Genomic DNA, 27039 nt, shown 5'->3' on the forward strand with positions numbered 1-27039 from the left:
GCGGTTGGCTGCTCATGAGCGGAGAGGTCCCCAGTACTGTGGGTTGAGTCCTGACTAGGACCCTCCTGCGTTTCACTAGGTTTTTATTTGTATGTGTAAATATTTGTGTTTGTTAGAGGGCATCATTGAAAATAAGATTTGTATGTTATGTATGCAGGTATGAGTTTTACCCTCTTTAAATAAAGAATGTTATTATTATTATTATTATCATCATCATTATTATTGTTAGCGAAAATCTTGAGGCCAGTGCCTTTGAGAATTAGTTTGTAAAAATCATTTTAACAGAAACTAGTAGAATGACGGTAATATTAAGAATCTCAATACCCCGTGTTCCAGATATATATCAAGTTATTGAAATAATCATATAATTAATCAAGTGAGTTTGTAAATAGAAAAATTTTGTTATAATCATTCAAATTTCTACAAAGTGAACATGCAAATTCAGAACAATATAAACATTCTTTTTTATTAAGGCAGTGCAGGATTGGAATAAACTGGAAGACAGTATCGCATGCGCAGAGACAGTGGAGAGCTTTAAGTCGGCTCTCACACATCGTTACTGAACGACATCACTCACCCCGACGCCTTGTATCAGAAGTGGTCCTGCGTCGTAATCAGACAGATACAGGTACAGATACAGATACAGAGAGTAACATTTTTGGCTATTTGTTCTTGCTTTATTTGGAGAGGTCTATCAAGACCTCTCCATAGTGTTGGCTTTCAAACTAGGAGGATTTAGACTAATCTACAAATTTTACGGCATTAGATTTCACTTTCTAGCGCAAATTACGGTGAGCCAGTCTAAAATGGCCCAATGCGCTTGCGCAAAAGTAAGTTTTGAAATCCTCTAAGACGAAAATAATTGTTCGTTTAAAATAAAGAAATATAGTGTAATACTATTGTTACAAATGTTGGAAACGGTTCAGTTATTAACAAAAAAATATATAGATATATATTTACTATTCTTTGTTCGCAGTATTCAAAGATATGCATATGAATTGAATCACGTTTAAATGTATTTCGTTCAATTAAATGAATTTATTGTTTAACTGGCGGGTTCGTTCGCCCCGTTCGGAAGATCTGCCGGAATAAGAAGAGTTCTTCCGAGCTTCTCTGTCTTTCACCCGATAGTCGGAGAACAAATAAAATGTTTAGAATTTCTTTTTTAAATAGCACATTAACAATAAAAATCTCTGAAAAAATACATTTAAAAAAAGAATGATATACTTGTTTCACTTCCGGCAGACGTTGTCAGGTGAGGTTCTCGCAAAAATGGTAAGATGCTAATTAGGGCCAAGTTCAGTGTACAATTATTGCAGCGGTAGCTAATGAAATTCAGTAACTAATAAATTATTGGGCCTACAGTCCTCGGATTGGCGGAGGTTGATCATAACCTGAAGACGACTTATTGATTTTGAGGTCATAAGGTCATGGTCACAGTGACTATGAGCCCTAATAGGTCACAGTGACCTGCAACAGGGAAACTGTTTTTCGTCTATAGCACAACCTATCATATAACAAGACACATAGATAACAATTGTTTGATATAACTTTAAAATGAGCAACACTGGACCTCTCCTGGGTTTCTTTTTTTTTAAAAGAAGCCTATTGTATGGACGGTCGGTGTAAACACCCCGGGATACCCCGGAATACCTTCATTGTTATAGAAAACTTTGAATTTAATTGTTTTTATTGTAGCTTTATCCTTTTAAACAATAAATTGAGCATGAATATAGGTGTACCAAAAGCAGACTCATAACACGAACCCCGGGACGCCCGATTATTCTTCATGGATAAGAGCGTTCAGTTATAGCTGTACCCTGTATATGTATATATTTTTTGTATTTTTATCTCTCTGTTTCTCGCATTATCGCAATTTTGACATTTATGATAAAGTGGGTTAAACTTAAATATTGGTTGCGCAATAAAAACGACACTGTAAATTTCAAGATAGCACAAATATAAAGTTCTTATAATTCTCAAAAAATGAATTAAACTCAATAAAGTAAACAATAAAAAAATGTATCATGTTCATTTTAAAATGTATATAAATTTTATTTTATTGAAATTTTGATTATAGAAATTTGAAAATAGCGTGCGAGAGTTACATATGTAGAGTTAAAAAATGTCACAGTTAAAGACATCCGTTCACAGTAGATTACGGTGATTGTTAACTTTATGTTTAAATCATACTTGATTTGTACGCTTGGTTTGTATCAAATAAATATGAACGAAAAGATAGAAATAATGGAAAAAATCTAGTTTGTGAATTAAATTAAATTTCTGTCAGAAATTCATCCCATACTATGAACGGGTGCCAATCAAAATATACATAATAAACAGAATGACTGGTGTCAAAAAATATACATAATAAACAGAAAAACTGAGCCGGGCCGTAGAAAAAGGTACAGATAAACAATCACTCCAAAACACTAAGCATGTCGGCCCACGTGGACAGGACGAGATGTCCTATACCGGCAGCAATATCAGTATGGTTTTGCTTAAAGAAGCATTTCACGTCGGCTAACGTGGACAGGACTTGGGGTCCTATACCGACGGAACTAGCGCTTCTTTGTTCTTTCATTCATCAATCGTTTTCTCTGTCCTGGTTTTTTGCGAGGTCCTTGGCTTTATTAATCACTGTGAATTTGCTGTCTTTTGACGTGATGTGAATTATTTCTGTGTCTCTTTTTTGTGTCCTTCAAGAAATTTACAAAGGCAACACGTTTCTCATCACTTGCTTTACACCGCCACACCGAATCATGAATATGATATTGTCTTTCGTCCGGTGCAAGAATATAATTTCCCTGCCCGTGTATTGCGGCCCTGTAGTCAATATAATATAACTCAACAATTCCGTACAATTTCAGAATTAAATCTTTGGTATTTTGAGGCTTCCAACCGACGGACAATTTCATGATCTTGTTTATCGACTCAGCACTGTTGTTTTTCCAATTCTTTTTGGAACGGTTTGTTCTTGTTGGCTCAAACACATATTTCTCGATTCTGGGCTTTAATTTATCCGCGAAGTATGGCTCCAGATTTAGGTGACTGTCTTATCTCTCAATTTGGACTGTAATTCATTACTTTTCATCTCAAAATCCACAGTACAATTGCTATCAATAATCCCACCCGGTCCAAACATTTCATTAACCAATTCCACCCTTTCATTCTTGCCCATTCCTACTTTATTCTGAACGTAAAAGTTTACATTGTCCTTTAAATGTTTTGTACAAAGAAGACGCGTTTGCTTTTTGAAACTCGTGGCCTATGGCTTTCGTCAAAGCTTTTTCATCATCACTGCCGAATTCCATTTGATCCCCTCGGCGATATATGACCATTTTGTGTCGATTCGCCGTAAAACCCAACTCACTCACTCCATTTGATCCGACATTCGCATTTCAACATTATCAATGTCACAGTCGACTGCAGTTGCCACATGTTCTAGGAATGATTTGTAAGTTGAATATGTTGCATCTTTATGCAACAGCATAGGCCCGATGAAAACAGGATTTGTGCTTGTGTCCTTCCTCTATATTCTTTTGTTTTTGTACACCAGTGAAGTAACGTAGAAGCTCCCAAGATTGAACGTTCTATCGATACCTACGGGTTCATATTTGTCGCGAATTAGAAACTGACGTAAGTCCATCACTTGCTCTTGTGTATAGCATATTACTGACGGCACCTTGTCCTTGCTATGAATCACTGTCTGCACAAATGGATGCGTGTTTATCATATCCAGTACTTCTAGTATTTCGTCAGCAATTTTATTTTTACTTGTGCGACCCTCTTCCTTCTTCGCTTTCTTCTTCGCGTTTTTTTTATAACTTGAAAATCGCGCGGCGCAGTAATCGAATCATCCAAATGCATTTCCTGAAAGATTTCTCTGGGCTTAATGTTATCGGGTTTATTTCTGATTTTGACTAAAGTCTCTGGATGTGTTCGCACAAATGTCTTGCCTTTTTTGGCATTACCATTAGTATTTATATTTGAATCTGCTTCTTGACTAGTGCTTACATTTGTATTTGCTTCTTGACCAGTGCTTATATTTAAATCTGCTTCATTAGGTTGACGCGGTATGTCGGCCTTGTAAATTTTGCACTGATTCCCAAAATTATCAGAAAGTTTAAAGTACGCTTTTCTTTTCTTTCCGCCGACCGGTGTGCTAGTATTGAATGAGAGATCATGTATCTATAGAACATTCCGTGTCCTTGCAGCAGTATGCTAAAGAGTCCTCATATGATGACGAATGTTCAAACAATTCATTGAAGTTCGGACGCGATTTACATGTATATATTTCACTATTTATTGTCATATCCACAGCAGTTCTTAGTCTCAGCTCGGTGGAATAGCCTTCGTGTCCGGAGAGCGCGATAGAAACGGCATTAAATAGACAATTTCCGTCACCGGTGTTCAAAGATGGTACGCCAATGGCAGACGTGTCTCTTTTCCATAATTGCTTTTGCATTCAGTTCAATCTCAACAAATTATGATGATATGACTGGTTTGCGGTATAGTTCAAATTCAGGTAAGATCTGATTTTCCCGTTTGGCAACTATCCTGAGAATTTCCTCACCGTAAGGCAAAGCCTGAAATGTACATTGTTTGTACAGTTTAACCTAATTTGCAAATGTACGTCAAATCTCACGCTTTCCGAATTAAGAACATCTCGTCCATTCTACAGATAGAGGAGCAACTCCAATATAAACATGTTGTCGCTGTTAACCTTTATCATGCTGGACACATTGATTCTGCCTTTGCGACCATTGTAGATCATGATCAGCCTGCACATCTGTGCAGTCTGATCATGATCTGCACAGTTTGCCATTCAGTCAGTATCTATTTAATGTGCACCCCTTCTAAGAATTAATGGTTCTGTCCAAATTGAAAGATGGACAAGTTCATTTCAGAAATTTGTCAGGGTAAAGGTTAATTTTTTTTATACTTTTTAGTAGTATCACTATTAGCTTTCAAAATGAAGGAGGCATGTTTTATACTGCCTAAAAATGCAGTGAAATCTCAACTAGAGACGACTAATTTCCAAAATCAGACTATTAAATCTTAAATCAATGTCGGTGGTCTAAGGTTAAATTAAATTGCATGGTGCTCAGATCTAAATATCGAGAAAATTACTAAACTGTTATGCTCAAATAATTAGTTAATGATATACATCTTGAACGAAACATCGCCTTTTTCAATATGCACTACTCATGACTGCACATGCTTTTTGCATGTTTCTTTTTTTCATAAAAACTCATTACGGCACTGGTCTACTCTACTATATATTATCCTTTTCTTATAAATCAAAGAAATAAGGAACATACATTACATAATGAATTTTAAATATTCTTTATTTTATATTTTCAGATACGTTCTTCTTAACGTGGGTGGTAATGACCTGAGATGGGACAGCGATATTTACAGTGTCTTTACGGATATTGTGCAATGCGTCGACAGGATATTGAACAAATGTGAAGATGTCAGTGGAATTTGGGCGTAAAGCATTGTTGAGAAAGGGAATTTTCCATCCTGGAATGGACTTACCAGAACATCATTCAACCGAAAGTGTGAAATATCCAAAACCTTATGAAAATGACTTGAGCGACCTGTGAAGTTTCCACTTTTCTCTATTTTATTATCACAGCAGCGTTGTTTGTGCCGTGTGGCGGCCGTAAAAAGTCTCCCCGTACATTCAATCAGGGCTGTTATATTTCGATCTTCTCAGATCGTTCAGCACGACTTTTATGTCGTGTTATTGGTACTGTTTAGTTTCTCAACATGACCATTTCGGCCTGGGTGGTTCCAATACTCCCGCTTTCATAGCCTTGGGTATTGTATAATCACCCCTTGGATATGGTGTCTGCTTTTTAATTTTGTCTTTCGACAGTTCCTGTGATACACAGGCGCCATAACCTCAGATCCCCTTCCTAAATTCCAGTTTGTTAAGTTCTGCCCATTGTTTTCTCGTTTGGGGCAAACCCATTATTTTATCTGGGGACCAAACGCCGCTCTTCATGGAATTACACGCCTCAACACGTGTATCATTGAAGGTTCCATGTTCACGGCCGTTTGAATACATCTGCGGATGTCTCTAAATTGCTTTTTGTACTTTTAGCATGTGTAAATGTTGAGTTCTGCTCAACCCGGGGCTAGGGGGCGTGGACGGTAGCATGCATTTCCACTACCGTCCATGAACAGGCTCAATCAAACCGAGCCTGCAACATTTTGGTTTTTGTCGTGTTGAGCGACCTGTGAAGTTTCCACTTTTCTCTATTTTATTATCACAGCAGCGTTGTTTGTGCCGTTTGGCGGCCGTAAAATGTCTCCCCGTACATTCAATCAGGGCTGTTATATTTCGATCTTCTCAGATCGTTCAGCACGACTTTTATGTCGTGTTATTGGTACTGTTTAGTTTCTCAACATGACCATTTCGGCCTGGGTGGTTCCAATACTCCCGCTTTCATAGCCTTGGGTATTGTATAATCACCCCTTGAATATGGTGTCTGCTTTTTAATTTTGTCTTTTGACAGTTCCTGTGATACGCAGGCGCCATAACCTCAGATCCCCTTTCTAAATTCCAGTTTGTTACGTTCTGTCCATTGTTTTCTCGTTTGGGGCAAACCCATTATTTTATCTGGGGACCAAACGCCGCTCTTCATGGAATTACACGCCTCAACACGTGTATCATTGAAGGTTCCATGTTCACGGCCGTTTGAATACATCTGCGGATGTCTCTAAATTGCTTTTTGTACCTTTAGCATGTGTAAAGGTTGAGTTCTGCTCAACCCGGGGCTAGAGGGCGTGGACGGTAGCATGCATTTCCACTACCGTCCATGAACAGGTTCAATCAAACCGAGCCTGCAACATTTTCGTTTTTGTCGTGTTGAGCGGCCTGTGAAGTTTCCACTTTTCTCTATTTTGGTACACCCGGGATATGGTATTGGAATGAAATTGTTAGCTGACATTGTAGTGAGGTGTTTTAGGCCATACAGTTAGAACTGTTTAGATTGTGTGTATACAGTGTTTCTGCATTTCTTTCATTATTTGTTCTTGATTCGTGTTTATTGTGTAATAATAATAATAAAAAAAACAATGAATTATATATAAAGTTTTATCTTTATTTGATTTTATACTAACGCACAATAATGAGTATGGCATTTTCATAGACTACGCCATGGTATCCATCGCTACGAGTTTACCCTTCCCTTTTATTGCTGCAATCTATGGAGTCACTGCATAATATTTTTCACGTCTTTGGTATGTCGCGGCCGACTCCCGCACTCGAATTACTGTAACCGCAACGATGAATCAGGCGTACCGGGGTTGGTGTTATGAGTCTGCTACTTAGGATACACCTATAGATATGGGAAAATGCAATTTAACAATTAAATTCAAAGTTTTCTATATAGAATGAAGGTATCCCGGGGTGTTTACCCGGACCCATTGTATGGATTGTGGTAATTACAGAGGAATTGGTGCAAATTTATAAATCTCTAACTTCAAGGTAAGATAAACTAATATTTTTTCTCATTAATACTGATATATCTTTATGATATTTATTAACATTACAATCTATAAATCGAAAATCCAAAAAGAAATGGTCATTTTGCGAGAAAAAATATTTTTATTTTTATTTCGTAATTAAATTTCCGTGCGCTGAAATTTGAAAACCCCGTTCGATAGCGTGCCTTTTCCGACGCTTTTTGGCCTGCATTTTACACAGAGAAAGATTCCATCCAAATTTATTCGAATTTCGCTTTAACTTGTTCAAAAGTGAGTATAGCAATATGTTATTTCGGTTATGTTGAGTTTACCCTTTGTAATGGTATTAAATTAATGGATCAATTCTTAGCCGATGGCGAGTCTTTGGCGAAAAATGAATGTTTGTTTCGCAGAGACAAAAAATGGCGGACCAGTTCTTTGTTATAATTGACATAATTTCGTAAACGAAGCTGGTTCATACCAAAGCGATAATGTGTATATTATGTTAGTTTACTTGAAAGAGGTGATGAAATTCAAAAGTAATACGAACAGGCTGGTAACATTGCCCGATCGGGCTTACGACACAAAAAGTAGCATTTCTTGAAAAATAATGAAGATATTAGCAACCACAGCTGATTTTTCAAAGTAGCTTAACCAGTGTTTCAATAACATATTCATATTCTGCTTAAATAATCAAACAAAGAACTTTTTAAATTTTTGAAATATCTTAAAAAATAAAAAAGTTATGAAGATTTGAAATTTCTTAAAACGTCATTTTTTCTGGAATTTTTCCTCTATATAAATAATAAGGAACTGATTCGCAGTCGCGGACCGTTAAAACTCCTATGTTTACATTAATGTTTGGTCTTCCACTCATTTTAAATGATAAGTAGCTGAAATTTGGCATACTTATGGTATTTTTCCTGTAGAATACATTTCTGGTGTCTGTTTTGGCATAAAGTGTATAGTTGCCTTTATATTTCACTTACAATGAGACATGGTTACGATTTTTTTTTTTTTCTAATTGTTATATCTCGACTCCAACGCTGTCCAAGTTCAAGTATGTTACCATATTCTCACTGTTTTTTTCATAAGACATACAAGACATAATGTATAGGACTAGGATTCTAAAATAAAGCATATAAAAACTAAATCTATCATTTTAATTAAGAAATTTAATGCATCAGATATTCCAGCGGACTGGCAAAATGGCTTAGACCGGTCATGACTCCAGATGTAATTCTGAAATACATAGTGTAAACTGTATCAGTATATGACTATACATTTTAAATTATTATACATATACTTTTCAAATGATTTCCTAAACAAAAATAATACATAATAATCATTAGACACGTGCTATGTATGAACAATACTATTGAATTGATATTTTCATTTTTTCGTACCCGTTAGGTACGAACAGGTTGAGTACGAAACGCGTATGAAAAATCGTCCTTTTATGCATTGAAATTGCGTAAGTAATAACAATTATTAACAAACTTTAATTGGAAATAAAAACACTTTCTTGGAACATTCATTTCTGGGGGCAAATCGTGACTCTTTTCCTTAAATAAGAAAATAATTCATAACGAAAGTGAAATTCCGGTCAGCTGTTCGTCAGCGTTGTTCCGACATTGAATTTTCTCAATAAATATTACTTCTGCTTCGTAGTTTCAGTCAAATATTAATATTTTTTACAGACATACATATTTTCCAAATAAAAACCGGTGGAAATAGGTCTTTTTACATGATTTTCGAGCCGAATCAATCGATTTACCGCATTGACCTAATTGATCAATTTTCCAACATGGCGGACCGCCGAGTGAAAAAAAATGGAAGCGGGGAGTTTGCATTTAAAATGAAAATGCGGCATACTTGTAATAGGTTCCGAAACATAATTTTGGTATCAAATTAATTGTTAGGGTTTGTATTTATTAAAAATAAATGTTAATTCAGCGAATATGGTATATTTGGGCGTATTTTTCACGTCAACTTTACGGAACGATTTCTCCGGTTTGGGGGGTCGTATGCAAATTTAAGACACACCTACGTGTAGGTCGTCCAATCGGCTGTCTTCTGATACAAGTCATATGAATATTAATGAGCACTACGCGACCCGCGTTTGCATTTGAAAGGAGTACATATTGCCCGCGGCGAGTAATAAAGCAATTAACAACAAACTGTCAATAAACAGTGGCCAGATTAACTAATTACTGGGGCATCTGGAATGACTGTAAATCAGATTTATGAATGTTTTATACTGTTAGAAAGATAATTTTATCACCTTTTAAATGGTAGTTTTTATGTTTTTGTAGCATGACAAAAAAAGATTTTATGGGGAAAAAGGTACACTAACCCCTAGAAATCACCAGAATTCCAGCTGATAAGCCATTGATTTCTTTATCAGCTGTGGTTGCTAAAGATATTTCTTTCAAACTTGGTCCATTTATTAAGCGTAACAAATGATACAAATTAGAATAAAAATAACTTGGTTGCCTTCAGGTTTGGTAGAATTATTTCCCCTTTTCAGATTTTTATTATGCATAATCTAAAAGTCCAAACAAAATATGTTCTAATGCTAAGTTTAAAACAAAAAAGGGTTCAGTGGCTTTCTAATGCTCTAAGTTATTGCGCTAGTAAATGAATGTATACATTTTACTCTGCTCTCACTTACAACATTCAGGCCTCGACCTTAGCGGTGGACTGTTGGACCGACGCAACCAAAATATCGGCAGGTCCACTAACTATCAAAAGTTCGGTAGACCGACGGTCAACTAATTTTCAGTCACGGTCTGCAAATAAAATAAAACCCTTAAAAGTGAAAAATAGTGGGGGAAATCGTACCCATATCGGCGAATTCACAAAACGAAAGTTGATTTTGCCTTAAGTAGGGCATTCTATAGTTATAAGCATTGGTGAGTTAAAGTCAGGATAACACGAATGGACTACTCAACCGATCGGGCGAGTGGTTTTTACGTGGTAACTTTACCAAATTGAGAAATTACATCCGGCAAAATTACCTTGATTGACTGGAACTTAACCCGCGAATCGTAAAAATATCGAAACGTCATGCTGGTAATTTTCCATTCCACAAGCACGTGCGCCCTATCGTAATATCCAATTTACACGCGGTTACTTTTGACACAAATAACGCGCGTAGTGCATTCATTTTTAACTATAATCGCTTCAAATTTTCAACACCGCTTGAGAACTAGTACATTTTGAATTCTATAACAATTTTAATAAGATATTGACAGAAATGTAGGCAAAATTCTTTAAAAACGATCAAATTTTCATATAATGAGTATCCTTCTTAAAGTAAATAAACGGTACATACTATGGTAATAAAATTCAGACTTTTGACCCGAAAGTACAAAAAAGACAATTAAAAAATCTTAAATAATGAAAAAGCGGCAGCAATTTAAATACATGGAGTAAAACGATTTTGGCAAACATTTCTGTTAGCGCGGCAGAATAGGTTACGTGACCTCATGAACGTAAATAGAAATGTGGTTTTAAAATGAAGCGGTATGATGTCGTTGCGGTTTTTAAAAAGTTTTAAATGATTCTTTGTACATATATTTTGTGACACAACACTTTGTTATTGTTAAATATTCTTCTCAAACAATAACGTTAATTTCTTGAGGGCAAATAGGTCACAAAGGTAGGACATCCACTATCATCGTTCACGGTTTGACACATTTACATGTCAGTTTATTCGGGATATTGCACATTCGCTTTTAAAAAATTAAAGAAAAAACTTTTTTTACTGATTTCTTCTCAACAATTACAGGAATCGAGAAAGTACGATCAGACAGTGATGTGTCACATGGCGCGAAAACATGACGTAATGTCATGACAATCTCGGGGAAACTATACCGCTTTGATCTCCACTGCAGATGCCACAATAACCGACACACTTCTTTTAGCTCTTTGAGGGGGTGTTAACTGATGATGAAAACGAGGCCAGTTACTTAGTTTATCATCAGAATAATTACCGATAATTGTTGATGGTTTTTTTTTTCACTTTCAACACGGTCGGGAGGATGATGATTATTGTGTCCATATTTTGGGACACTATTCAAAATAAATTTTTTTCGGGATAACAGATTGCTACTGTCTTCCATTTTTAATTATTTTAGAAATAAGTCCTGTTTCTTTGAGTCATATGAAGTTATGACGTCTACAACATCACAATTTATGTGATGGAATTGGAGGTCCACTAAAGTCTGAGCAGGTCTACTAGATTTTAGCAGTTGGTGGACCTGCTGGCAACTGCTGAAAAAAGTTAAGGTCGAGGCCTGACATTATTGACAAATGTTAGTTCTAAAAACATTGCTCGTACATCTGCACTAGAAACAAAGTATTTACCCTAAATACATAGAATAAAGGTATTGGCGCACAAGTTTGAAGCAATAGAAAGTCACTGAACCTTTTCTGTTCTAAACATTGCATTAAAACATATTTTGTTTTGGACTTCAAAAATTATGCATCATAAAATACTGAAAAAGGGAAGTAATTCTAACAAAACTGAAGGCAACAAAGTTATTTCTATCTTGATAAGCATCATATGTTATGCTTAATAAATGGACCAAGTTTGAAAGAAATATCTTCATTATTTATAAGAAATATTACTTTTTGTATCATAAGCCCGATCGGGCAATGTTAACAGCCTGGCGAAAGGGTGATAACGTCCCAGAAATGGCAAATTTTGCTAAATTATTTACAGTAAATACACCCCCCCCCCCCCCAACAACCATTTGGATGCATATTATTTAATGAAATCTATATCTGCTGTCCCAAAGACATAACCAACCTTCCCATAAGCCTCCAGTAATGATGAAATGGGTAATTGTTTGCTGATTGTGGCAACAAGTAGATGACTTCGTCATCCATTACAGGGATTTTTTAAGGCTGATTTTGGGGCTGAATATGGGCCCCATCCTAATTGCAAAAATTTGCTTATTTTCCCAATTCTTAGGTTTAAATTTCCCAAAATTTTACTGTTTATTGTCTGAGAGCTTCTCACTGAATAAACACCAGAAAATTTAGTAGACACTTTCAAAAGACAAAAAAAATAGGCAGTGGCTACGATTAGGGTAAGGATAGGTGATCTACCTCCCAAAAATACAAGCGTGTTGCATCTATAGATGTTGATTTTATCTTCCAGATGACTGAAAATGGTGTTAAAACAGAAATGGACCAGGAAGAAGAGGACAACTTGTTACACTCTGATGAATACAAATTCTTGGTAGAATATGGCATTTCAAAAAAAGTGGCTGCTGAACTTGAAAAAATTTACACTACAGGTAGTTAATGCAGCGTGGAGAGTCGTCTCTGTTATACCAGTAATAATATCAGGCCACATTTAAAAAAGTCCTCGTTTGCTGTCTCCCGACCCTACTTTTTAAAGTTGGGTAGGTAGGTAGGAAATTCTTCTCTTTTTTTGTGGGGGATTTATACTTTTACTAGTAGAGCATGATCGTTTCTTACAGAATATTTCTTCTGTAAAAATAAGACAAATCTGTATATAATGTATAAAGGATGAAATTAAATAATACAATTTAAACTCTCTTACTCATTATTATGTTTACTTGAAATATATGCGGCACTGGTCATATTGCAACAAAAAAAAACACAAAAATTTGACCAGCATTGTCCAAAATAATCTTTCAGAGGGCGGGGGGGGGATATTGAGGGGGTAGGTAGGGAGACAACAAACGAACTTGTTTTTAATTTTGGCCTCATAATGTTGCCAAGTTGTGGCCCTTGTTCGAAGAGTATTTTCAACAAAGAAATAAAAAACTTTATTTTTTAGACTCGTACAAATGCATGTACAGAAAAATCTCTTAAAGATAAGAGGCAGATGTTTTATAACGTGTTACAAAAAAATTTGTAAAAACAGTATTGAAGTGATTTCTGGAAGGCCGAGGCGTAAGCAGACCACAACACTTGACCAGTTAGACAGGTCTAAGTAACTTGGGCTACTAATGTGTTGCTTTGCTAGTAGCTTTATGATAGGAACAATGCCAGACCATCTTTTCCCAATGGAAAAATGACAGATGAAACAAAATCTGTTTTTGGTAATACTAACAGGCTGTTTTGGGAAGATTATCTACCAAAGTTTGGGGAAGAATAACCAGAATACATCTTGTCAATTCAGAAACTTGTGAAATATTTTGTTTCCTGTGACGTATTAAAGGGGTATTAATCACTACAGTGATAGCTCTAGTTTCTTCAGATATGGACTGTTTCACAGGCATGGGAATTGTTCAGCATGCTATTTCTGCTCACGGCTGTTATATAATTCCTTCTATACTTTCAGGAAAACTCTCACATTCAGAACTTGATGAAAGAGCCTTGGATGCTCTTAAAGAATTTAATCCAGACGATGCCGTAAAAGTATTACAACAGTTTACAGAAAGCAGCCTTGAACATGTGACAAACAAAAGTGCTTTCCTCTGTGGTCAGATGAAAACATTCAGACAAAAGAGTAAAGGTGGGGGACCAAATGCAGCTCCTAAAGGTCCTGACCCAGATAAAATTAAAGTATGTTTATTTTGCCATTATAGTTGAGTATGAATCACAGTTTAAAAATTATATACTTATTTTCGCTTTAGAATATTTTTAGTATCCTCTTGACTATTTAGTTATGTATTGTACCAAAAAATGTATTTTTCCTGTGTGTTTCACCGGATTGGAAGTAAACGATAAGTCGGTCGTTGTTCACACAAAATGGGATCCTGCAATAACCTAGAAGTACAAGAAAAAATTTCATAAAACTTGGTACATAGATAGCAATGTGGAGAATATGCTAGTCCTTGTGTTGCTGTGGCTAAAATATGGTTGCTTTGTCAGAAGATAGTAAAAATTGGGTCAGAAAAGTGTGATTTATAATAGGATCCTTCAATAAACAGGGTTCGAATTTAGCCAGATTTTCTACTTGCATTTTTTCGCAAGTTGTATTTTTTTTAACTTGCTAAATGAAAAATCAACTTGCATTTTCCGCGACTTGTCACTTCATTAGAACATCAACACAAACATCCACGTGGCGAGGCCAGCCAATCGTATTTGCGCTATATAAATAGTAACTTATAGATTACCAAAAAACCCACCGGATGCGGTAAACATCATCAAAATTGGCGCAGGTACTTGTCAGCAGTTGAAAAGACATGCGCACGGGACATGTATCGAGTGTAAACTTTCGTTTACGACGAAAGATGAAAGAGTGCTCCGAAATTCGTTCTGCAAATGACAATGCGCTGCAATGACTGCGAGTTGTTAAAGAAAGAACAGTGTAAGATCGAGACGACCGTTAGAAATGCACATTATTTGGCCAAAAATTTTCACTCGCAAAAAAATGCTGGTGTCTGAAATCTCACCTAGCAGTTTGAAATTTGCACTCGCATTTCGCGAGTATGCGAGCTTAAATTCGAACCCTGATAAAAATTCAGAAAGATTTTTTTTTCATGGAACGTGCTTCTTGGTTGTATAGGTATGTAGAGAATATGCAACATTTTTTTTGCTATGGCAATGAATACAGTTCCTATACAGGGTTTTTGGATGTGGAACCAAAATGTGCAGTCCTGTTTGGCGCCATATAACCTATACTGTGTTGGTGCGCCGTAAAACCCAAATAAATAAATAAATAAATAAATATACAGGGTTTTCATCAATTATTAAAATGGAAGGTAAGAAATTGTAAAGCAGAGGGAGCATCTGAGTATCGAATATGTGGTTAGTACTGATGTCAGACTGTTTGCATTACCAGCACATTGTGTATTTTGTTAATCAGGAGACTTTGGCCCAGAAATGGCCAGGAAACCGATACGAATCCATGACAAGCACTAGAGTGATCATCCTACCAAATTGGGGGAGTGAGGGTAGGGGATGAGGACAAAGGTACTAGTAAAGGCCTACACATTTTCAAATTGATGGGATCCAAGAATTCCCACGGCTACAATTTGTACTTTGTATTTACCCATATGTACTCTTTGTTCCCTCAAGTTTCTTGGGTGCAAATGCCCTCCCAAGCCAAAACAAGCAGTGGGAACTCAAGATTATCAACATTTACTATTTTAAATGAAAAACTCTTATTTTTTCCCAAGGAAATCCTTGACAGATCTGGCTACACACTGGATGTAACTACAGGTCAGAGAAAGTATGGTGGACCTCCGCCAGGTTGGGAGGGCAACCAGCCTGGCCCAGGGCATGAGGTAATTCTTTAATCTTATTGAAATGATTTAGGGTTCTTGCAGGATTGAAAGTCTGTGAACTTGAATACTTAGATATCTGATAATTACATTTGTATAAAGCTAAAAGCATGTACAAGTGGTCAGGTCATTATCGGTAAAATAAATACCACAAAGGAGATTATAAAGCACAAAGGACAGTTTGAGCGAATTCGTCGATTTTCGTACGTGATCGCAAAAAGATCCGAGTGCCAGTATTTCCTACATTTATTTTTGATTCTTACTCTATTTTCGCGAGTTGGCAACCGCTAAATTCGATCCCTGGCTCTTCGACAGACTTTGTCTGAAGCACCCTTTTAAGGTCCTCTCAAATTTGTTTTAAATGGTTGTGCTGTGTCTTTTTAAGAAGGCGCCAGAGCTAAAAATGGGAAAACCTTGAAACAACACATTCTAGTTATTTCTAAATAAATATAAAAGAAAATATGTAAAAAATTTCTTTCAGGTTTTTATTGGCAAAATTCCCAAAGATGTGTTTGAGGATGAGATTATACCACTTGTAGAAGAATGTGGGAAAGTATGGGACCTTCGGCTCATGATGGACCCCATGACTGGTTTCAGCAGGGGCTATGCTTTCTGTACATTTGTGGATAAAAAAAGTGCAAAGGCTGCAGTTGAAAAGGTTTGTGTTGAAGTGATTGCAAGGAATTATGTGACACAGTAGTGAAGGAACACTTGAGGAAAATATATCTACTAACATTCAGTTACAGCATGACCCCTAGAACACACGATGAGCATTTACCCAGACCTGAAGCCAGTGTTTTAAAGTTGACAAAAATATAAATAATAAAAAATAAACTGCAAGTAGTCATGCCAGCAGCTGCTGCTGTACTTGACTAAATATAAAGTAATTGAAACTAATTTACAAGGTTTTATGTGTCCAAGTATTTTGACATGCAAGTTTACTAAATTACTGCCTTCACCCACATTTTAATAAGTTGACTTGTTCTGTTTCAGTTGGAGGGTTACGAAATTAAGAAGGGTAAAACTCTAAAGGCAAATATCTCGATAGCCAACCAGAGATTATTTGTTGGCAACATTCCAAAGAGCAAGACACAGGAAGAAATCAAAGAAGAATTCTCGAAAAGAACAGGTCTGTCAAAATTTATCTCGAAAAGGCATTGATGTAATCGCAATTCATACGCTAACAAGCGAGTTGATAGATAATATTGTATAAATTTGGTATATATGCATCATTCTTGCATTGACCTTGGTAAATCTTACTTTCTGAAATACCTGTATCTTATACTTGATTCTGTATGATGACAGTGCAGCATGAAGTTGTAAAAAGGCTAGTGCTTTGTTGAGAGGAAATTGAAATGTTGAAGAAAATGCATCGCACTGAAAGTGAAAGTTCTATCATTTCAGAGGGTTTAATTGATGTGATCATCTATAGATCTGTGGAGAAAGATAACCAGAAAAACAGAGGTTTTGCTTTCTTGGACTATGATTCACACAAGAGCGCTTCAACAGCCAAAAGGAAGTTAATGTCTGGTAGAGTGAAAGTATGGAACTGTGATATAATTGTAGACTGGGCAGATCCAGTAGAGGAGCCGGATGATGAAACTATGGCTAAGGTAAACATTGTGTCAGTATTCTTGATGGTGGCATCACAGTCCAGGTCCTACATAACTTTGTAGATATGTAGGCTGCTATCTGTGTAGAGCAATGTGGATTCTTGTCTGGCAGTGGTGCTTTAAAAGCATTACTTGATGGCAAAAATACTAAGTATAGAATCTTACATTATGTATATATGGGACATTTAAAGGTGCTTCTGTATGAATTTGTTGAGGACAAACTAAATTCCAGCTTGAAGGTAAAAATGTCTTGTGGGGAGTGGGGTAAGTGTTGTAGAAAGCTACTTGATAAGTTGAAAGAAATTCTTAAAAATCTAGATGATACTTAAATGAGACTGTCCAGGGTAAGCCCTTGTTCAGTATTCTTTCTTTATAAGGTTTGTACAGACCTGGAAATGTTCTTGAATTTGATGCTGGACCTTAAAAAGACTTGAATTCTGAAAAGCCAGGGCTTTAAGATGCTTTAATTTTTATAACTTCTGCTTGAATTTAGTACCATACTCCTCGAAAATATTTTGCCATCAGTTAATACTTCTTAAAAAGAATATAAAAGAAGTCCGTAACTTGAATTCCTCATTTGACAAAACATGAATGCTGATGAAAGAGCTGCACAGATAAAAAAAGGCTTGTTTAATCTTTTGAAATTTTGCCTTCTTTTTATTGAGTGAATGAAAAAGATTGGTAGAAATTCAGACATGGTTTTGAGAAAAGTATTGTAGTCTGAAAAATTTGAGAGAGAAAAAGTGCTTGAAAATTATTTGAATTTTTGTTACATTTCCTTGATGGTGGCATCACAGTCCAGGTCCTACACAACTTTGTAGATATGTAGGCTGCTATCTGTGTAGAGCAATGTGGATTCTTGCCTGGTGGTGGTGCTTTGAAAGCAATACTTGATGGCAGAAATACTACTGAATCATACATTATATAGATGTTTTGTTTTTTCCATGCTTTCATGGGTATACTTTAGTTACTAGAGTATCTTTATTGCAAAGCTTGTCTTGGTGATAGTATTGGAAAACATTGATGTTTCATTGACAGGTTAAAGTACTTTATGTGAAAAACCTCACAGCTGATGTTACAGAGGAGACGTTGAAAGAGACATTTGAGAAACATGGAGCAGTTGAACGGGTTAAAAAGATCAAGGACTATGGCTTTGTCCACTTCGAAGAACGAGATGGTGCAACAGCAGCTATGGAAGCTCTCAATGGAACGGTTTGCATCAGCTTTGTTGCATTAACTTTATAGTTTGTGTTACGTTCTGACCAGGAGTTTAAAACCCTGCTGGAGTGGTGCTGCAGTCCAAAATATTGCAAGTGCTGATCGCAGGTATCATTCTTAATGAAGTAGGAAGTAAGAGATTAACGACTTTTGACAGTTGAGCATATTGATAAAAGAGTTTAGAATTTGTAAATTTGGTGTTTCTTGTTTATTTTGTATAGGCATTTAAAGCTTTTATGTTGTATTTTAGACACTAGGAAAGCTGGCTATTGAAGTTTCTCTTGCAAAACCAGCAGCAGAAAATAAGAAGAAGCAGCAAAGACAGGCGAGCCGTGAGATGAGGATGATGGGAGGAATGAGAGGACCTGGGTAATAAAAAAATATTAACCGTTACCATGCTAAATTTCTATAATGAATTTGTCCATCTTCCAATTTCAACAGTACCATTAATTGTTAGAAGGGAATGCTTACCAAAAAGATACTGAGTGCAGATCATGATCAGACTGCACGGATGTGCAAGCTGATCATGATCTACACTAGTCGCAAAGGCAGAATCAATTGTGTCCAGCATGGTAAGGGTTAACACGTTACTCTTTACTAAATTATCTGTAAACTTTGTTCTGCTGGAAAAAGATCATTCAACAGGGGTTTGAGTTTGGGATGGTGGGATTGTAGCTTTTATAATGATATGAAGACTCGGCTACAAAAATACTTCATACCAGGTTTAAATTTTAGTGTAATTAATGTCTAAATTCACAGGAATTAAAACAGTTATTATATACTTTAAACAAGTGGTAGTATAAAAAGGTTTCCTACTTGAAAAGTGCATTGAGAAAGTCTTCATTTACTCTTGACAAAAAAGTAAAATAGTATGTTTAAAAAAAGCTCACATGAGAGCTTATTTTTACCCAAGCAAACTGCCAAATGTCAGATTTTCTCTTTGGGAGATGATGGGGGACAACCACACTATGTGAGAACCCCAAACAACTGTTATTTTGAAAATTAAGCCTACAATTATTAATGAAATTCCTGGTGTAGTACACCTCTCTGCACTTTCCTTTATATATGAATTAATGCTGAACTGTCCTGAATTTTTCGTTTAAATCTCAACTTGAATTCCTTCATAGATTTGATGATTTCTATGGGCCACCAGGAGGGATGATGCCACGACCTCCACCACTGATGCGCGGGATGGGACGTCGTATGCCACCACCAGGTAAATAGAAAAATACTTGTGTATGTGATTAACCACCAGTGATTTTTTTTGCGTATTTTTACTGCCGAATATCGGCACTTTCCCCTCGCCAAAATAGGCCATTTTTTCCCAAAAAATCGTCTATTTTTCCCCTAAAAAAGAGATGTTTTCCCCCCTCAAATTATAATATTTTATTTCCAAAATGTAACAGTATATATTCGGGCGTGAGATCCGCGATATCTAACATGAAATTGGCAGAAATGACATCAAAAACGTCCTTTTTTAAGATCAAAATCGCATCAAGGTTACAGTCGCGAAAACACGTGACAAAACATTGCCGATTTTCAAGAGAAATATGGACTTCAGTCGGTTTAAATATGTTTCATTATGTCAGTTAATCATTTATGGTAATGAAAAATGACAATATCTCTCCTAGTTCTTTGAAAATTGGAGATCAAAATCGCTGCGATTGTACCGAATTTCGGATAGTCAAAATTTCGGACGTTATCAAATTTCAAGGGAATGAAGTGAAAATTGATAAATACAATTAATACAAGTTGAATTGGTGTCTTAATTAATTTTATCACCCAAAAATTTCACGATTTTAAATCCAAAAGTGGTTTTGAAAAAATATAAACTCTTTAAATGAAATTCAGTAAGGAAATGTACAGATTTATATCACTTAGTATGGAAATTAAACATATTTATATTTTTCCCAATTTGGGGAATTATAGCGCTTATTTTCCCAATTCAGCGGGCACAGGCACCTTTATTTTTTCCAAAAAAAATCACTGACCACAAAACATAAAAATTAGGATCATTCCATTGTTAAAAGTACAAAAACATTGCTGACCGGGAAACCAAACTATAAATTTCATTTTGTAACATGTAGGATATTTGTGTAATGAACAAAGTATTTTTTTAATGGATTTAATATGGGATGCAATATTTTCATAAGTGGCTTTGATATGGTGCTAATAAGCAAAAGGTATTTTGATCTCGAACGTAAAACCAGTTCTGGTGATGTTTGATGTTTTAACTAAATTTTATCCATTTTGTACATCCTTTGAAATGAAAAATGGAATAATTTTTGCTGAAATAAAAAGGAAATATTTTTCCTTAATATTTCCGTAATTCATTGACGGACATGTTATACATTTGTTCTTAGATTATTTCTATGATGACTACTATGGATACTACGATGATGGATTTGATTACTATGGCGGTTATGCTCCACCACCAGTTCGTGGACGTGGCGGTCGTGGTGGACCTATGCCACCAGTAAGTATCCAACTCCAACATTGAATATTCAGCATTCTGTTGAATCTAATTTGAAAGGCAGGTTAAGTTCTAGTGTATGGAATACAAGAAGTAACAGTGAACAGCTCTTAACACTAAACAGTCATTCCTTTCTTATCCTAGTTCTTTCCCCAGATGATTTAAACTTAAAGAAAGAAGAAATTCCTTTTACTTTCCACAGATCATTTAAACTTGAAAGAAATTCCTTCATCTAATTCAGTGTTTCATACCTTCTGTTTTGTGATTTAGTCATCATGTATTTATTATGTTTATTAACTTTGAAACTTAGCTTTAATTTAAAATTTTGTGTTTTGTCTTTGGCAGCCCGGTCGAGGCCGAGGAGGGGTGCCACCGCGCGGTGGACTTAGAGGGGGTCCAGCTGCTGCGCGGGGTATGCGTGGAGCTGCCAGAGGCCGGGTTGCCATGATGCGAGGTAGAGGGGCTGGAGGACCAGGTAGAGGCCAGCAGACTCCTCCTAGAGGGGCCAAGAGAAAGGCTCCCGAGGCAACAGCTGGAGCACAGGCAAAACGACGAGCCACCGGCGCTGACTGGGGTGCTCAACCCATTGCCCAACAACCTCTGGGCCAGAGTGGGTATGGTGCAGGTTACAGTGGTGAGGGTGATGCTCAGTGGTACCAGGACTCGTATGGTCAAAATTGGGGTTGAATGAGTATTTTTAATAACTTAGCAACCCAAAAATTTCAAAGTAAAAAGCTGAGACAGATAGAGCACCACTTGTAGATAGCCATACCTTTAGGAAATTTTTAACAGTCAGTGTGGTTTTACTTCAGTGAGCCTGTTTATGTATAGACCCCTGAAAGGGTTGGCATTTTAAATGCCAAGTTTGTGACTTTTATCCATTTGGAACTTTTGGCCATCTTCTGCATATGGTCTTTTTAACTTACAAACCTTGCATCATCTGCTGGAGTCTACCAATTATATATAAGTGAGAAATGGATTTTACTGGCATTTAGAAATTGGATAAGTGATTGTTCCCTCGAATTTTATACTTTTTCTTTAAATAACTTTGGCAGATCCACGTCCTTAGCGGCAGCATTAATTTGGGTCAGAAAAAACTGATCATTGAATGCTGATTTGTAAATAGAAATTTTATCGAAAGGTATCGAAAAATTAACCCAAAATTGTATTGGTTAAAAATTGATTTTTTAGTTAAATGCACTTGATAATTGACTTCTGAAGGACCATTTGTTGCTAAAATATTGTCACATGTTCAGATTTTCATATCAAATGCATTGTTTAGTGTAGTTTTTCGTCATAGATCATGTAGTACGTATTCATCACTGTTGTTACATTTGGCATCGTTGTTTTTTTCTATTTGATATGTAAATCGTGTGAAAGTTCATTAAACTTTACAATAAAGTCATTCAAAGGAATACAAGCATGGTTCTAAATTCTTTCCTGGTGGACATTTGTTGTTTTTTTTTACTTCTGTCACAAAAAATTAGTAAAACTAAAAATACTAAAGTACTAAAAAATGCATCACGGTACACATATTAAACGGCAGAAGAATTTTCAGTTACATTAGGAATTGCAGAAGCTCATGAATATGCCAGGGGAAAAATGAAAACTAGAGCTTTTCACCTTGGTAGATAGAAATGACTTAATGCATTTTGTTGTTCACCATTTCTGGACTCTTGTAACCAAGAAATGGACTGCAGTTGATTGATTAAAAGAAAACAAACACAGATTATGTTTTAAAATATTAAGAGGAAAAATATCTCTTAATTGGAGGAGTAAACTACCAAGAAGAGTCCAGGATATGGTTCTGTCTTTTCATTTATATTGTAGTTATCACTTCATTTTTGTAACATTTTTCTTTCTCTCTTTCTTACTAGAAACTGAGGAAGGATACTGCATCGCACAGGCATTCTACCATCTCTTGCCATCTAAAAATGCGAGAAATTCCTAAAATCTATTTTAAAAACAAGTTAATAAATTTTGACTTAAGAAAACAAAAAATGAAAATAGTTATCGAAAAGTTGTCTAAAACTTCAAAATAGAGAAAAAATGTTTTTCTTTTTATAAAGTTATCTTGTATTTTTGAATATACTTTTCTAGCCGAGTATGTTATAATCCTGCGAGTCTTTGCTCGAATTGAGCAAAACATGTTTAAACTTTGGATACATGTTATTTTTAGAGGACATCCAATTTTATGGATGTCCATTGTGTTCTTATTTCTTCATTAAAATAATACTGTAATGTGGCATGTGGTAAGGGGTTACTACCGAGGTAACCAGCACTGACGATCGGCAGGATACCAGACGCTGATCAGTTATAAGGTAAACTTGGTGCTTTGCACTAGTGGGTCATAAATGGATGTTTACACTGGGCTTGTTTGAAGCTTTTCACACGATTAAGTCATTTGATCTAGTGGTGTACTAGGAGGATAAAAGTATCTCAAAATAGGAAGTTAACTCGATTAGAACTGTGCAGGACTGTTCTAAGATTTATCTTTAAATTACTCATAAATGGATTGCTGATGGAACAAGTACATTGCATACAAGGTCTTCCATCCCATAAATGTTTCATTAATAATGGAGTAAAAAGTAAAGTACTTTAGCAAGTGCATTATATAAAGAAATTTCAATTTCAAAAATAAAACTACTGTTTCACCTGCCTAACTGGTCAAGGTTTAAAATGGACCGAATATTGGCTTCTGTTATTGGATATATATACTTAACAGCATTTCTAATTCCACACTTGGTTTTTGTGGATATCTCTTGTCAAATACAGTCCCACTTTCTTGAGAGACCATGCATTAGACAGCTTTTTCAGTTGTGTTTCAGAACGTACGTTGTGCTAAGGGATTGGTTGTGTTGAATGACAACTTTCTGCCTTTTGCCTAAACAGTCTCTTAATGAAAGTTTTATTGTACTGACGTATTTCTATGAAAATTGGTCATGTGAACAAACATTTTGTCATAGATTTGCTCAAGTGATATATGATTTTGGGTTTTACTGTGTTGTGGTTGAAAGAATTTATGTCCAATTGTTATTGCGTTTTACAATGTTCATTTAACATTGTCTCTAATTTGACAAGAGGTAACAATTGAAAGAAACAGTGGAATTAGGAAAATTGTTGGGTGTACGAGTTTAGTGAGAATGTGCCTTTGAAGTACCTTGCTGAAAGTATGTAGCTGTGCATTAAATTGCCTTGCACTTTAAATGTTCTGGAATAGAAAAGTGATTGAGGGATTTGTGTTAGTCACAAAGGGATTATAAAACTAACCTTCCAAATATTGAAATACTTTCAATTTTCTGTTGTCTGTAGAAAAGTAACTAGTTCAGTGTAACAAAAAAAGTTGCACTTTTGATGTTGAAATTTCAAACAGTTGCATATTTTGAAACTGAAAAGCTTCATTGAAGTCCTGTGCTTGGGTTATTTTAGTTGCTTAGAAAGTAACAGCCATGCATTGAAGATACTGGAGCAGAAATTTGCAGCGCGAAGCAGAAATTGTGCCTTTTTATAGTTTTGGAGAAGAAAACCAAAAAAATTGGTGTAAAAAGAAAAGTTAAAAAGTTTGGAAGTAAAATTATTGAGAAAGAAGTGCTTTTTATTCTGAGAAACTAGACAGAACTGGTTTATTATTACCAGAAGAAATTGGAAGAAATCATCAGTGAATTATTTGGATCAGTGGAATTTTGGAGTTTAACACAGACCAAGATAAATGTGGATTTATATTTTGGAATTATTTACAGAGAATTTTACAAAATGGGGAAATGTGTACGGGAGTTTAGGTTTGATCTTTTTTAAATTTCTCTGTAACAAAAACTTTTCCAAATTTGAAGGTAAGGTATTGCCTACATGTAACTTAGAACAGCACTGTTAAAAAACAAGAGAAGATAATTAAGTGAACTGTTTTACTTCATAAATTTGTAATGTAAATCAATATAAAAAGTTCATTTACTTCTGTTATTTTTCAAAATAAAAGTATAAAACATAGTATTTCTGAGATGATTTTCAGTTTAGTTGATGTACATTTTGATTAAATCTTTCATTGAAATTATTTCAGGTATGGCTAGTTCAAGTCTCAGCAGAGGTGTTTTGAGAGGAGAGCAACCAGTGTTTATAGACATTTATCATAACTGCACTTGCTTTCTGTGAAAGACTGACATTTTATTTCTTTGAAACACCTTCACAGAAAAGAAAAGCCACAAAATGTATACAAAGTAATTTTTCATGACCAAAAATCTGGTTTAAAATACAAATATATATTTAGTGTTTCATTTAATAGGACAGAAATTTGTATGAAATGATCAAATAGAAATAAAATTTCAAGTGCATGCTTGTTCTTTATAAATCCTTTAAGCTGCTTTCTTGCAAACTGCAGATCACATTGGTACACAACGTCATGGTAGTCTGGCAAAAGTATATCGCTTTTGATTGTTTGTTGACCAAATGGATGCCAGCTTACAGTCAACTTGATGTGTTATGTTACACATTTCCTTTAGAGTGCAGATTGTTTTGAACCAAAAAATTGTGCTTATCTCGACTGTTTTGATTCCACACCACTGTGGTGGAAGACATACTGATCTACTCCTGTCTGTCTGTTACAAATCTTGTCCACCCTCTTGGAACAGTTCTCATGCAAACATGAACAAAGTGTGTTCGCTAGTAAGTCCTCTGCAAAGTTCGATAACTAACCAAATCGGCTCGGGCACTTTGGAATTGTGGCACTTGATTACCGAAAATCGGCCTTTTTACTCTTGTCCGTGCTCTTAAGTTGGAACATTTCTCATCCAATCTTCACCAAACTTGAACAAAATGTTTGTCCATAAGTCGTTGGCCAAGTTCGATACTAGCCAAATGGGCCCAGGCACTTTGGAATTATGGCCCTTAAATTACCGAAAATCGGCCTTTTTGCTCTTGTCTAGGCTCTAACTGTTCTCATCCGATCTTCACCAAACTTGAACCAAATGTTTTTGATCATAACTCTTCGTCCAAGTTCATTACCTAGCAAAATCCCCCGAGGCACTTTGGAATTATGGTCCTTGAATTACCCAAAATCGGCCTTTTTACTTCTCAAAGGTATATTTGTAGTGAGTAAACAGTATATAAAAACTGACACTATTCAGAGGATTAGGCAGTTGTGGGAGACATGCACTTTCCTCGAAAGCAGCTCTAGTAAGACTTCAAGATCCAAAAGGAAGTCGGTGTTATGATGGTAAAGAACTCGCTTTTTGAATACTAGCAGACTGTTTTATGAGAGCAACATCTCTGATTAAAGACCAGAAAATAAAATCACTGAAAGTGATGGGGACAGCACTTTTAATTTGCCCCTTTACACATTTGTTTCATAGAGACAATCTGATCACGTGTTGTGTAATTTCAATGGCTACCAAGTTTTTATGCCCCCCTTTTGTGGTAGGAGGGGTATATTGTTTTGCAGATGTCTGTCGGTATGAAGACCAATTTGTTTCCAGATGAACTTGGGGGTGGGGGGCCTAAGATCATCATGAAAGTTGATAAGGAGGTTGGTCATGACCAGTAGGTGAAAGGTCAAGGTCACAATAACCCAGAACAGTTTAACCGTTTCCGTCTGATAACTTTAGAACGCTTTGGCCTAGGATCATGAAACTTAATAGGGAGGTTGATCATGACCAGTAGATGAGAACTTTTTTTTGCCAAATAACTAGAGAATGCTTTGGTTTAAGTTCTAATTTGATACAGAGGTCACTTAGGACTGATAAATGAGCGTAAGTATTGATTGGAGGCCAATACATCAAATGTCCAGTGCACAGTGACCAAATAATTTGTTCCTTGGGCAGTTACTGAATGCATGAAGGGGGACATTTCGTGTTCTACGAGCTCATGTTTACACAAGATGCAAATATCCCTACATTTTAAACTAGGGATGGGAACGAATGTTCGAATATTTGAAAATCAGTCGAATATTCGAATATGAAAATCAAATTGGAATATTCGTAAATTATTGTATTTTTTTTTTCAAAATAAGTATCGTTGATTTTGGACAATATGAGCATGCTAATTTTACAGA

General features: G+C 35.8%; 1 protein-coding gene across 4 annotated transcripts; it reads left to right on the forward strand.

Moving 5' to 3' along the window:
• The first annotated feature begins 7640 nt into the window (after window positions 1-7640).
• Window positions 7641-25324, forward strand: LOC123552100 (heterogeneous nuclear ribonucleoprotein R-like). Of its 4 annotated transcripts, XR_006686555.2 has the most exons (13): window positions 7641-7773; window positions 12653-12791; window positions 13808-14031; window positions 15591-15698; window positions 16177-16353; window positions 16689-16824; window positions 17100-17308; window positions 18347-18520; window positions 18777-18895; window positions 19654-19742; window positions 20890-21002; window positions 22877-23320; window positions 25054-25324. XR_006686555.2 is itself a non-coding variant. In XM_045341485.2 (12 exons), exons 2-12 carry the CDS (start codon window positions 12653-12655, stop codon window positions 23039-23041), a joined length of 1653 nt encoding a protein of 550 aa, XP_045197420.1. In that variant the 5' UTR covers window positions 7641-7773; the 3' UTR covers window positions 23042-25324. The 4 variants fall into 4 exon arrangements, 3 of the variants coding, with proteins under 3 accessions (XP_045197420.1, XP_045197419.1, XP_045197421.1); XM_045341485.2 differs by having other exon boundaries at window positions 22877-25324; XM_045341484.2 differs by lacking the exons at window positions 22877-23320; window positions 25054-25324 and adding an exon at window positions 21345-22419.
• The last annotated feature ends 1715 nt before the right edge of the window (window positions 25325-27039 follow it).

This window comes from Mercenaria mercenaria, chromosome 4 (genome assembly GCF_021730395.1).
Source record: "Mercenaria mercenaria strain notata chromosome 4, MADL_Memer_1, whole genome shotgun sequence".
Lineage (NCBI taxonomy): Eukaryota > Metazoa > Mollusca > Bivalvia > Venerida > Veneridae > Mercenaria > Mercenaria mercenaria.

Coding starts and splice junctions, on each gene's coding strand:
- LOC123552100 (XM_045341484.2), top strand. CDS start 12,653: ATGACTGAAAATGGTGTTAAAACAGAAATGGACCAGGAAGAAGAGGAC. Junction 17,309..18,346: donor ATGATGAAACTATGGCTAAG/GTAAACATTGTG, acceptor TTTCATTGACAG/GTTAAAGTACTTTATGTGAA. Junction 21,003..21,344: donor GTGGTGGACCTATGCCACCA/GTAAGTATCCAA, acceptor TGTCTTTGGCAG/CCCGGTCGAGGCCGAGGAGG.